This window comes from Arvicola amphibius, chromosome 8, assembly GCF_903992535.2.
Source record: "Arvicola amphibius chromosome 8, mArvAmp1.2, whole genome shotgun sequence".
Lineage (NCBI taxonomy): Eukaryota > Metazoa > Chordata > Mammalia > Rodentia > Cricetidae > Arvicola > Arvicola amphibius.
In genome coordinates, this window is record NC_052054.1 from 64,409,622 (window position 1) to 64,423,981 (window position 14,360).

The 14,360-nt window shown below is 37.0% G+C and overlaps 1 protein-coding gene across 1 annotated transcript in view; it reads left to right on the forward strand.

Annotated features, from left to right (window-relative positions):
• The window catches only part of LOC119821752 (vomeronasal type-2 receptor 116-like), a 32,282-nt gene extending 24,312 nt beyond the window's left edge, over positions 1-7,970 (forward strand). The window contains exons 6-7 of the mRNA XM_038340873.1: positions 428-551; positions 7,045-7,970. Coding sequence (XP_038196801.1) covers positions 428-551; positions 7,045-7,970 — 1,050 coding nt within the window. The remainder of the gene's footprint in view (positions 1-427; positions 552-7,044) is intronic.
• The last annotated feature ends 6,390 nt before the right edge of the window (positions 7,971-14,360 follow it).

Here is a 14,360-nt window from a genome sequence, read left to right on the forward strand (position 1 = left end):
CTAGGGACAGGACTGCCCACAGTGAGCAGGGAGTCCTACATCAATTACCCATTAATAAAATGCTTAAATAATTTGAGAGCAGGCTATTTCAATGGAGAGAAATATTTTAGTTAAGGTTCCCTCTAGCTTATTAATGTACTTTGTGTCAAGGTGATGAAAATTAAGTAAAAAACTACTTTGCAAGCTCTATAGTGTTTGTCCATATCAAACAACCCATTCTTACTCCTTTATTTCTAGGTATGAGAAGCTACTCAAATTTACATCAGTTTGTTTCCATGCATATGTATGCCAGGTATTATAAAATACATTAAGTTTAATCTGATTAATCCTTTGATGTATATAAAATTAGCTTATTGGCATATCAATATGATAATAAAATAGGAGTAGGTAAATCTCCTGACACTAGCATGTGTCTGCTTTTTCGTAGATGCCGCCCTCTGTGTGCAGTGCTGATTGTGGTCCTGGATTCAAAAAATTCTTGCAGGAGGGAATGGCAGCATGCTGTTTTGATTGCAGCCCTTGCCCACAAAATGAAGTTTCTAATGAGACGAGTGAGTGTTTGCTATTGAGATAAATCCTTCACATCACATAGATCATCTTCTGTCAATTATGCTGAGGTGATCAAATGGCCAAAAAAAAAAAAAAAACACTGAAGAAATAAAATATATCGCTTTCCTAAATTAGTTTTTATAGGACTATGATTATTAACAAGGTCACTTTAAGTAACTTGTTATAACATTGTAGTGGCATTTCAATTGTATTTTAATAAATAAAAACTGCCTGAAGCTCTGAGAGTAAAACAGTCCCACTGGTCAACAATGCAGACCACATTACAGTAACATGCACCTTTAATCCCAGCAGCCACAATGACATGCACATTTAATCCCAGTAACTACCCTAGTTTATAAAGAAATTGGGGGATGCATACCTTTAATCCCATTGGTACATGCCTTTAGTCCCAGCCCTAAAGAGGAATAAAAGACAGCTCTAAGACAGTCTTTTTTTTGAGATTCTGAGAGGAAGGATAGCCATTTTGCACTGAGGTTTATGTAAGAGCCAGTATCTGACTGCTTTGCTTTTCAGATCTTTATGTTGAGCCTCAATTGCAGATCCCTGAATTTTGTTAATCATGTTTCATTTGGCACCCAAATTTTTGGTATACCAATTCATTAAAATGATGTTTGTTTAGGGCTTTTATTCACCAGTCCAGGCCGCGGATGGGTTTGGAATTCTAGTTTTAGGAGCTGGACCTAAATCTAGCCACCTGGCTTCAGGAGAAAAACTAGAGCTCCCAGCTCCCATCTGCCCTGTTTTAGCTTCCATGTAAAGATCCAAAATACACAGAGAATCTGGATACTGTATGCTATTGTGATGTCTTTGAATTGTTTGATCTCTGAAGAAGGAGCAACAGCTGCTAAAAGACATTTGATTATTGATGCTGCTAGATTGATCCAACCTTTAAAATTTAAGTCAAAAGATATGTTACTTTGTAGAAGAGGTTTTACTTTTGTCTCCAAAGGAAACAAGAGCCTGTGGGCTAATTTTATTAAAACATATTGTACATGCATTTTGAATCTTGTTCAAGGTATTGTACCTATACAGTTCATTTAACAATGTAATGCAAATTTATAGTCCTTGAAAATTAGTATTATCAACTGTTTAGGATGATAGAGCAGACCAATCTACTTCAGAGAAACTAATGGGCATTGAAGAAACTCCTCCACATGGAGTAATGAATGACACATTACTTCTTTGTGTCAAAAGTAAGTCATTGATAGAAAGTAACTTAGGTATAAACCTTTGGACTCACCAATACATGCTGTATACAAAATATTTTTTCTCAATATGTCAAATGCAAATGGATTCAATATTGTAGATATATTTCTTCCTTGTATATATTGTACATAGTCATTGTACTTACTGTTTATAGTTTTCTTATAGTAAGTATGGGCTTTTTATTATTGTTTTTGGGAAAAGAGGAAATGTAGAGGTATTTTAATTGTACTTTAATAAATAAGGACTGTCTGAAGATCTCAGAGAAAAACAGTTTCACTGGTCAGCCTTATAGTCAAGATTATGGTAAAAACAAAAAACCAAACACCTTTAATCCCAATGGCCACAGTAGTTGATATAGAAATCAGGTGGTGCTTGCCTTTATCCCAGTGGTGCATGTCTTTAATGCCAAACCTAGAGGGGAATATAAAAATTTGGGGGGCAGGCAGGAGACAGCTCTCAGACACAGTCTCTTTCTGAGATTCCAGGAGGCAATATTGCCATTTCAGAGTGAGGTTGAAGTAAGAGCCAGTGGCTGGCTGTTTTCCATTTCAGATCTTAAGGTTGAACCCCAGTTTCTGAACCTGAGTTTTTATTAATTGAACTTCATACTATAACATACATCTTTGATTCATTGAAGTCTATATTAGCTGGCCTTTTCACAGAAACAGTTTTAACATCATACAACATTGTGAACAAATTCTACACAAGGTCTTCATTAGTGATCAATATAGATTTTATTCCAGTCATGAATCTTTACTAATTTTTATTTTCTTTCAATTTTCATGTCTGTATATATCACTATATAATTTTATAGCCACATATATTTGAAGAAATCAATGGAGAAGAGACTAGGATATCAGAGTCATTAAACTCTATTTTGTGGATCTTGGGAACCAAACTCAAGTACTCTGTAAGATTAATGAGGAGAGGAAATCATTACATGTAAATTTCTCAATGACTGTTATTTACTAGACAGAAGATTTCAAGCAATGACCAAAGTTACTTTTTTCAAAGATCAATGTGTAATCTATGGAAGTGAAATAAGTATTAGCACATAATGTGGAAAATAGGGAGTCTTATAATCATCATTTTTACATACAGCACACAGTTAATAATATCAAAGTGTAGAGGATTTCAATCATTTCCTTTGAAAGCAACTAGCCACAATTACCCAAAAGGTGCTATCTCCTACACAGCTCTTATCAGTTAAAAAATTGTTTAGAGCTGTTTACATAAAAATGGCAAATAGATAGTTTTCTTCCTTATTGCCGGTAATTCTATATAATGAAAGTTTATAAAGGGTATTTATATGTGGTAAGATGACTCACAAGTTAAATCTATTGCTAAAAAAGCTGATGATGAGCTTATCCCTGAACCCATGTGGTAAGAAGTGGTTGCCAACTCATTGAGATTGTGTTCAAATCTCTATTCACCTGCATACTTCAAATTAATTAAACAATCTGCAAATAGATTGTCTTAAATATAAAAATATATAAGAATGAAGGGTATTTATAGTAATAATACAACAAAAGTTAAACAAAAATATTTTATTAATCCTTTAAATATGTGTATATATGTGAGATGGGTGGTTATGCGTACACAATTGCAGGTGCATGTGAGAGACATACAATGCCCCTGTAGTTAGAATTACATACAATTATGAGATACATAACATGGATACTGGGAGTTGAACTCAGGTATTGTAGAAGAACAGCATATTCTCTATATAACTTGCATAAATTCCTAGCCCCTTAAAAATTAAATAATTATGTTTTCATAAATTCATATTTCTTGATAAAAATACTTAAAATCTAGAAGCTCATCACTTTTTGCAATTATCCAATGGGTAAAAACAATTGGAATCACATTTCCTTAATTTTCCGGGTAGGAGATTACAATTTATTAATGCAGTACTATTCTTCAAAGCAAACCTTCTGTGCTATCACTCATGCCTGAACAATCTTCTGTTTTCATAGTCATGGTCTTATATCAATATCTACTTCACATTAGAGTACACTTACAGAATCTTGGCCTTAAATAAATTGTTAGTAAGCAGGAAGGTATTTGTTTGCTCCCAAACTTGACAGAATCAAGATGGAGGGCTTCTTAATCTTAAGTATGTACAGAGGTATCTACCTTTAGAATAGAGTTACTGTGTCTTATAAGGCTTAAGGAAAAATTATCCCTACTGCCTGATGAGGACACAGGTGAAAATATTATTTTATTTAACTATATTCTTTTTAAAATATAAGAATTATATTTATATACCTTTTTTCTCTCATACTCATTTACCTCCTTCCTCTATATAAATTAAATAACACTGATATCTGGGCTCTATTGTTACTTTTACATGTACACACACATGGAGACATGCACACACATTTAACTTACTCATTCTGAAGGGACTTTTGCCAGCCTAAGAATGGAAAGCATGACTCTAGCAAGTCTTGCCCCTATTCCTATTCCCTTTGCCTTGCTTAGAAAATTATATTTGAATAATAGTTTACACAGTGGTGGTAATTACCCATTTAGGAGGTATTGCCTTCTTGGAGTAGGTGTGGTCTTATTGGAAGAAATGTGTCATAGAAGAGGAAGATTTTGATGTTTCATATGTTTAGGCCATTCACAGTGAGACCATTACTTCCTGTAGACTATGGATCAAAGATAAAGAATACTCAGCTCCCTCTCCAGCACCATTTCTGCCTCTATATCAGCATGTTCTAGGATGATGATGATGCACTTAGCCTCCAAACTGTAGGTCACACAATTGAATGTTTTTGTTTGTAAGACTAACTGTGGTCATGGTTTCTTTTCACATCAACAGAACACTAACATAGCTAGTATATACATAAAATTAGCCCCTTAGCTCTAATACCTTATTTGGTCATGTATTAGTCCCAAGGGTCACTATCAACATCCAGCTATCAATGTATTGAAGTCCAGCTAGCAAATAGTGTTTTATGACTGTCTTAATTATCTTGTCCAATCAAAACTAAATTATTTGACCTATCAGGGGGTTCCCCTTTTACTTTATAAACTTCTATTTTCATCCAGGTCACACTTGTCTCCTCTAACCAGAGGCAGTGCTAGGTTCTCCCTGACCAAAACCCCTTCCTCCTCTCTTCTTGACTCATCCCTTGTCTTTGATTCTTTTTCCCTATCCATTGTCCTATTGGACAAATCAATCTTTTTTTTGGCTGAGAACTTGATATGTTGTGTGCAGACTCCAAGGGTCGCTACAGATTCTGTGTCCTGTTTCTTCTATGTCTGGGTGTTTGAGCTGGTGAGTTCATACTATAAAATGTATCACATAACTTGTCACAATAGAAGGCGCAGTCTCTATCTATATCAGGGAAAGTATTCATAAAACAGACAGAAAGAGAGCAGGCATCTCTGTAATCATATTAAAATACACTCTGTGCAATACACTGATTATTTTAATCTCTGTAAACTCACTACTTTAAGTCAATTCATCATAGCATTCAGAAAGTACTGAAAATATCTGTGTTTTCTGATAACATAAAAAATGGTATCATCAACACAAACAGTTAAATAGACAATATATTGTTTTATATCATTCCCTATAATGATAAGTATGAAATGAAGGTATTGCTATGCAGCAGTGTCTCTCAACTACATCATCAGCAAATAATGCAGATATCAAAATGAAATTCAACACACTTAATTGAAACATGCTGCCAATAAATGGCAGAAGTTGCCAGGCACACAGGTTACACCATAAAAGATCTGATTAACAGCGCCCCCACTCAACAGAAAACAGTTTGGAGAGAAATAACTGCACCCATTTTCCCAAAAATTGTTTATAAATGTTTTTTTACATTTAAAGGGGGAGATGATATAGATATGAATAATTTGCATTGGTATAGATTTTAAGGTCAATTTTGTTATATGTATATGTATTTCTGCTCTTGATTAAGGTATTGTGATTGTGTAGTTCATTTTAAAATGTAATGTATAATTAGAAAATATAGGTTGTTAATGGATAATCATCAATAATAGTCAAGCTTGTAGTCATGTTAGATTTTCTAGATATATAGAGATATACTTTAGTTAAATAGGCATTCTTCATATCTTTTAATAGTCAAACTTGTAGTCATGTTAGTTAGATTTTCTAGATGTACATAGATATATTTCAAATAAGCATTCTTCATATCTTTCAAAGACTACAAAACATGGCATTTAAGATTTTTAATAACTTAGGGATTTTCATGACAATGAGATACGTCTGCTCCTGACAGCACCATCTACTTCAAGAGGAAGATGGGCACTGAAGAAGCTACTTATGGAGTTTGTTAGCCATTTGGGCAAGAAACTGCTCTTGCCTGGACTGTTACATAAACTGGACACAAAGAACCCACAGAGAGAGGACTGCTAAACTTGCCTAAGGGTGAGATGGTCTTTCGGGGTTCCTGATTCGTGAGGGAGTCTGCGAGACATTCTGCAGGACACAGCAGAAAGTGACTAAACTGTCTTTGGAATTTCCTGCTTCATGGAAATGTCTGCTGAATACTATGTGCCTGAAGGCCAAAGATGGATGCCCCAACAGTACAGAGGAACTTTGGGTGACTGTCCAGGCAGCGAGTTGTCTCTGTCATTTTTAGAGTTTGAAAGCTATATATTTCTTGTTTACTTAGGTAGTATTATATCCTTCTGGAGTCTTTGATGGAGTTAAAGAATGGTTCAATAGTTACAGTTTTCCTTAGTTATGATAAAAGATAAAATAGATTTAAATATTGTAACTATAATTCTTGCTTGATAACTGTTTTGTTACATGCAATTTTACTATGTTAAAGTTAAAGCCTTTCTTTTTTGTTTAAACAGAAAAAGGGGAAATGATGGAGGACTGTCTATGTGTTACTTTCATTATTAATAAAGAAACTGCCTTGGCCCTTTAAGAGACAAAAAATTAGGTAGGCAGAGTAAACAGAACAAAATGCTGAGTAGAAGGCAGTGGGACAGACACTTCAGACAGTCGCCATAGTGAGTCGCCATGCCTCTCCTCTCTGAGATGGATGCAGGTTAAGATCTCTCCTGGTAAGCGACCACCTCGTGGTGCTACACAGATTACTAAATATGGGTTAATTAGTCAATAAGAGGCTAAAACTATGATCCAGACAGTGTTTTAAAAGAATACAGTTTCCGTGTAATTATTTTGGGTATAAAGCTAGCCGGGTGGCGGGACGCAGCCCCGCCGCTCCTTTCTGCAAGTTGTGCATTGTACTAATCATGCTTTTCTGTCTCCAGTAGATGTGGATAAATGTGTGAGGTGTCCAGAAGACCAGTATGCAAACAGAGAGCAGAACCAGTGTATTCAAAAAGCTGTGGTCTTTCTGAACTACAAGGACACATTAGGGATGGTTCTTGCCTTAATGGCCTTATTCTTCTCTGCATTGACAGCTGTGGTTCTTGGGATATTTGTGAAGCATCATGACACTCCTATTGTGAAGGCCAACAACCAGAATCTCAGCTACATCTTGCTAATTTCACTCATCTTTTGTTTCCTGTGTCCCTTGCTTTACATTGGGCATCCCAACTCAGCTACCTGTGTTCTGCAACAAATCACATTTGGAGTTGTATTCACTGTGGCTGTTTCCACTGTGTTGGCCAAAACAGTGACTGTGCTGCTTGCATTCAAAGTCACAGCCCCTGGAAGAAGGATGAGGTATTTTCTGGTTTCTGGTGTGCCCAACTACATCATTGCCATCTGTATGCTCATCCAAATTATTCTCTGTACAATCTGGCTGCAATTTTCTCCTCCCTTTATTGAAAATGATATGCACTCTAAGCATGGGCAAATCATCATTGTGTGCAACAAGGGCTCAGTTGCTGCATTCTACTGTGTCCTTGGCTATCATGGCTCCCTTGCATTAGGAAGCTTCATTGTGGCTTTCTTGGCCAGGAATCTCCCTGACACATTCAATGAAGCCAAGTTTCTGACCTTCAGCATGCTGTTGTTTTGCAGTGTCTGGATCACCTTTATCCCTGTCTACCACAGCACCAAGGGCAAGATAATGTCGGTTGTAGAGGTCTTGTCCATCTTGGTTTCCAGTGCAGGTCTACTGGGATGCATTTTTATCCCCAAGTGCTACATAATTTTGTTAAGACCAGAGAGAAATTCTCTTCAAAAGTTCAGGAGAAAACATCTTGCTGAACACACATTTCATAAATTGTAACTGACAACTACAGTATTGGTACAGAAGCACCTAATACAATACAATGCAAACTGTATGAATGGCTAATGATTCTCATCATTTCTTTAATGATGAGGCACAGCATTGCTATATATACTACTTTTCTGTACATTGTGATCCATAATCATCCACACAGCCACTTATCTTATAAGATCCAGTTTTTTTAACTTTAGCATATAGGGGATGTTTTCCTTTCTTTCACAATTGCACACTAAGATTTGACAATATACTCTAAGTAACTCTATTTATATCTGAGTGAATATGGGACTTTGAATGCAAATGAAAACAGAGAAATCTTATAGTAGACTGAAATAAAGCTTTCAGATGGTAAAACAAATTTGTCCTCTTTTATGGAAATAAAAGTGAATACTTTTGCATCCTGGGAGTAAGAAGAGCAGAATTTAGGAGAGAGAGAGAAATGTTTCATAAATAAATATAAAAGATATTAAGAAAGTTGGAAAGTTGTCTCAGCATTTAAAGTCATGTATGGGGTTTTTTTCCTTTTTATTTGTGGTTTTTTTTTCCAGTTTATTTATTTTTTATTAAAAATTGCTATCTCCTCCCCTCCTCCTCCCCTTCCCTCCCCTCCCCTCCACCCACACCCCCACTCCCTCCCTCTTGAGGCCAAACGGCCACATTGGAGCACCGGACTGGGCTCCCAAAGTTCTGATGAGGAGCGGATGGAGAGAGATCATGAGAAAGAAAGTCAGAACCATGAGGGATGCGTTCACCCACTGAGACGGCAGGACAGAACTAATGGGAGACCACTAAGTCCACTTGGAATGGGACTGATGGAACATGCGACCAAATCGGACTCTCTGAGGGTGGCTGATGGTGGAGGCTGACCGAGGAGCCAAGGACAATGGCGATGGGCTTGGTCTCTACGACATGGACGGGCTCTGTGTGAGCCTTGTCAGTTTGGTTGCTCAACTTCCTGGACCTGGGGGGAGTTGGGAGGACCTTGGACTCAACATAGTGTAGAGAACCCTGATGGTTATTTGTGGTTTTTTGAGACAGGGTTTCTTTGTAGCTTTGGAGCCTGTCCTGGAACTAGCTCCTGTGGCCCAGGCTGGCCTCAAACTCATAGAGATCTGACTGCCTCTGTTTTCCAAGTGCTGGGATTAAAGGCATGCGCCACCATTGCCAGGCATCATGTATGTTTTTTCCAAGGAGATAAGTTCACTTCCCATTCCTCAGACCTTGTAGTTCACACTTCCCAATAATAATAGCTCCAATGAAAGCATTGCTCTCTCTGGCTTCCAAGAACACCTCCATTCAGATGTGCACATAATAACACACTCAAAAAGCATATATATACCTAATTTAAATTAAATTAATTTTTTAATTTTATGAATCTTTTATTTACAGATAAGATAATACAAATTAAAATTAACATGATAATTTAAATATGATGCAATTAAACAATACATGCTTATATTGTACATGATATAGTAAAGAACAATATATAAAATAATCACAATTATTTTCTATTGGTTACATCATGTTAATAGAGACTTTTATAATGTGTATTTCTCATTTGTTGTTTTGAATGGAAAAATATAAAACTGAATATTGTATATCTTTGATTAAACATATTGAATTCATTGCTGTACTATTCTTCCTTTTTAAAACACAGAAGAAAAGATGAAAGATATGTATTTATCTAGGTATACTTAAACATATAGATAGATATCTTTCAGTGGTTAGCTTTAGACTTTGACAAACTTAATTCATGAAACTGAAATACTTTAATAGAGGTTCTGTGAGGATGTAAAGTTAGTGTGATAACCACATGCTTTTGTCTATTACATGAGGTTGTTTTCTCATTTGTCTGTCTTGCTGTGACCTTTGAGCATAGAGGTACAGACCACAGACTCTCCTATAATGTGCTTTGTTATGTCTACATAATAAAACACATTCCTCATTGAGAATACGGATTGTATTAAAAGATAATGCTCTTCTTAAAATTGAATTTTGAAAAACACTGAAATGGAACACTGGTTTTTCTTTTGCCTTCATTAAAAAATATTTTTTCCACATAATATCCCCTGATTATGGCTTCTTCTGCCTTTATTCCTTTATTCTTCCATACCCCTCTCCATAACCCCATTATGTTATCTTATCCACTCCTTTCTATCTTTCATTGAAAATCAGTTTTCCTCCTGTACTTGTGTCAGATTCTCTAGCCAGCCAGCAGTCAAGGTTCCTGCAGGTAAGCTGCTCCAATACCCCAAACCATACATCGGACCATGAATGCTACAAGTCCCACTATACCCCCAAACCTTCCTATCACCCAACCACAATCTCAGTGGAACTCTGAAACACAGCCTGCTATTACACAAAGAGGATGAACAGAGGAACCTTGAAGCACAAACTGTGATTGCACAGAATGGAATAAGATAACTCAGTGGCTACCTGAGACACAGAGAGCAATAGTACAGAGCAGAACAGAAAAGTTCCCAAAGATACAGACAGGATTGAACAACATACAAAGACATTGCTCAGACCAATACAAGAATTTCTCCAAAAACCTAAAAAATAACATGGTAACACCAGAACTCAGTATTACAGAAAGACTTCATCATGATAACCCAATATAAGAGAAGAAAATGATTTCAAATATAACTTTATGAGGATGATAGCTAAAAGGCCCAGAGCTACCAGAAATAAAAGCTAGTAACTTTACCAATAAGATACAGCCAGGTGGTGATATACTTATAAATAGAATGGGTTAAATTAATATGAGTTAGTCAATAAGAAGATAGAGCTAATAGGCCAAGCAAAGATTTAATTAATGAAGTTTCTGTGTGATTATTTTAGGTTTAAGCTAAGCGGGCAGCTTGGAACCAAAAAGTAGCCTCCCTCTTCTTCCAACACTTTTTTCCATTGTATAATTTTAGCTTCTTTGTCAAAAATCAGGTGTTCATAAGTATGTGCAATAATGTCAGGATCTTTGCTTCAATTCCATTGGTCTACCTGTCTGATTTTATGCCAACACCAAACAGTTTTTATTATGGTAGCTCTATAATAAAGCTTGATGTCAGGGATGAGAATGCCTCCAGAAGTTCCTTTATTGTAGAAGACTGTTTTGGTTATTATGGGTTTTTGCTTTCTCATATGAAGTTGAATATTGTTCTCCAAGATCTGTGAAGATTTGTGCTAGGATTTTGATGGGGATTGCATTGAATTTGTTGACTGTTTTTGGTAGGATTGCCATTTTTTCTGTTTTGTCCTTACATATCCAAGTGCTTGGGAAATCTTTTGATTTGCTTATATCTTTGACAAATTTCTTCTTCAAAGAATTAAAGTCCTTGTCATACACATCTTTCATTTGTTAGGTTAGTTTTACCATAACATATTTTATGTTATTTTTGGGTATTATAAATGGTGATGTTGTTTTCATTTATTTCTCAGCCATTTTATCATTTGAATATAGAAGGGGTACTAATTTTTTGAGGTGATTGTGTATCCTGGCACATTATTGAAGGTGTTTACCAGCTGTAGGAGTTCCATGGTAGAGATTGTTTCATCACTTACACATACTACAATATTATTTGCAAATAGTAAAAGTTTGACTTTTTCCTTTCAATTGTGAATCCCTTTAATCTTTTGTTGTCTTACTGTTCTTGATAGAAATTTGAGTACTATGTTGAATAGATATAGAGAATTGAAAGCCTAGTCTTGTTCCTGATTTTAGTGGAATTGCTTTAAGTTTTCTTCCAGTTGATTTCATTTTAGCTCTTGGATTCCTCTATTTTGTTTTTTATTTTTTTGCTATTTTTTTAAATTTTAAATTTTTATTAAAAAATTATCGCATCCTCCACGCCTCACATTTACCCCCCTCCCCCCTCCACTCCTCCTCCCTCTCCTGTCCAAAGAGCAGCAAGGATTCTCTGCCCTGTGGGAAGTCCAAGTTCCTCCCCCCTCCATCCAGGTCCAGGAAGGTAAGCATCCAAACAGGCCACCACCCCCAAACCCAGTATGCATAGTAGAATCCAAATCCAGTGTCATTGTCCTTGGCTTCTCAGCAGACCCCACTGTCCGGTTTTGTCCGATGCTTTTTCAGTCCCAGTCCAGCTGGCCTTGGTGAGCTCCAATTAGATCAGCCCCACCATCTCGGTGGGTGGGAGGACCCCTCACAGTCCAGACTTCCTTGTTCATGTTCTCCCTCCTTCTGCTTCTCATTTGGACCTTGGGATCTCAGTCCGGTGCACCAATGTGTGGCTCTGTCTCTACCTCCATCCATCACCAGATGAAAGTACTTTGGTGTTATGCAAGATATTCATCAGTATGATTATAGGATCTGGCCTTTTCCGGCTCCGGCTCCTCAGCTGCCCAAAGAACTAGCTGGGGGCATCTCCCTGGATACCTGGGATCTCCTCTAGAGTCAAGTCTCATGCCAACCCTAAAATGGCTCCCGTAATTAAGATATATACTTCCCTGCTCCCATATCCACCCTTCCTATATCCCAACCATCCCATTCAGTCAAGCTCTCCCAATCCTCCCCTTCACACATTTCTCTCCCTATCTCGCCTTACTCCCCTCCCACCCCGCCCCCAAGTACCCAATTTTTTCCTGGCAATCTTGACTACTTCCAATATCCAGGAGGATAACTATATGTTTTTCTTTGGGTTCACCTTCTTATTTATCTTCTCTAGGAAAACGAATTATAGGCTCGATGCCCTTTATTTATGGCTAGAAACCAATTATGAGTGAGTACATCCCATGTTCATCTTTTTGGGTCTGGGTTACCTCACTCAGCATAGTGTTTTCTATTTCCATCCATTTGCAGGCAAAATTCAAGATGTCATTGTTTTTTACTGTTGAGTAGTATTCTAATATGTATATATTCCACAGTTTCTTCATCCATTCTTCCACTGAAGGGCATCTAGGTTGTTTCCAGGTTCTGGCTATTACAAATAATGCTGCTATGAACATAATTGAACAAATGCTTTTGTAATATGATAGGGCATCTCTTGGGTAAATTCCCAATAGTGGGATTGCTGGGTCCTGGGGTACGTTGATCCCAAATTTCCTGAGAAACCTCCACACTGCAATCTTGACTACTTCCAATATCCAGGAGGATAACTATATGTTTTTCTTTGGGTTCACCTTCTTATTTATCTTCTCTAGGAAAACGAATTATAGGCTCGATGCCCTTTATTTATGGCTAGAAACCAATTATGAGTGAGTACATCCCATGTTCATCTTTTTGGGTCTGGGTTACCTCACTCAGCATAGTGTTTTCTATTTCCATCCATTTGCAGGCAAAATTCAAGATGTCATTGTTTTTTACTGTTGAGTAGTATTCTAATATGTATATATTCCACAGTTTCTTCATCCATTCTTCCACTGAAGGGCATCTAGGTTGTTTCCAGGTTCTGGCTATTACAAATAATGCTGCTATGAACATAATTGAACAAAGCGGTTGCACAAGTTTGCAATCCCACCAGCAATGGATGAGTGTACCCCTTACTCCACATCCTCTCCAGCAAAGGCTATCATTGGTGTTTTTGATTTTAGCCAATCTGACAGGTGTAAGATGGTATCTCAAAGTTGTTTTGATTTGCATTTCTCTGATTGCTAAGGAGGTTGAGCATGCCCTTAAGTGTCTTTTGGTCATTCAAACTTCTGTTGAGAATTCTCTGTTCAGTTCAGTGCTCCATTTTTTAATTGGGTTAAATAGCATTTTAAAGTCTAGTCTCTTGAGTTCCTTATATATTTTGGAGATCAGACCTTTGTCTGTTGCGGGGTTGGTGAAGATCTTTTCCCAGTCAGTAGGCTGCCTTTTTGTCTTAGTGACAGTGTCCTTTGCTTTACAGAAGCTGCTCAGCTTCAGGAGGTCCCATTTATTCAATGTTGCCCTTAATGTCTGTGCTGCTGGGACTATACGTAGGAAGCAGTCTCCTGTGCCCAAATGTTGTAGAGTACTTCCCACTTTCTCCTCTAACAGGTTCAGTGTGTTCAGATTGATATTGAGGTCTTTAATCCATTTGGACTTGAGTTTTGTGCATGGTGATAGACACGGATCTACTTTCATTCTTCTACAGGTTGACATCCAGTTATGCCAGCACCATTTGTTGAAGATGCCCTCTTTCTTCCATTGTGTGCTTTTAGTTCCTTTATCAAAAATCAGGTGTTCATAGATTTGTGGGTTAAGATCTGGGTCTTCTATTCGATTCCATTGGACGACTTCTCTATTTTTATGCCAATATCAAGCTGTTTTCAATACTGTAGCTCTGTAATAGAGTTTGAAGTCAGGGATGGTAATGCCTCCAGAAGTTCCTTTATTGTATAAGATTGTTTTGGCTATCCTGGGTTTCTTGTTCTTCCACATAACGTTGATTATTGTCCTCTCAAGATCTGTAAAGA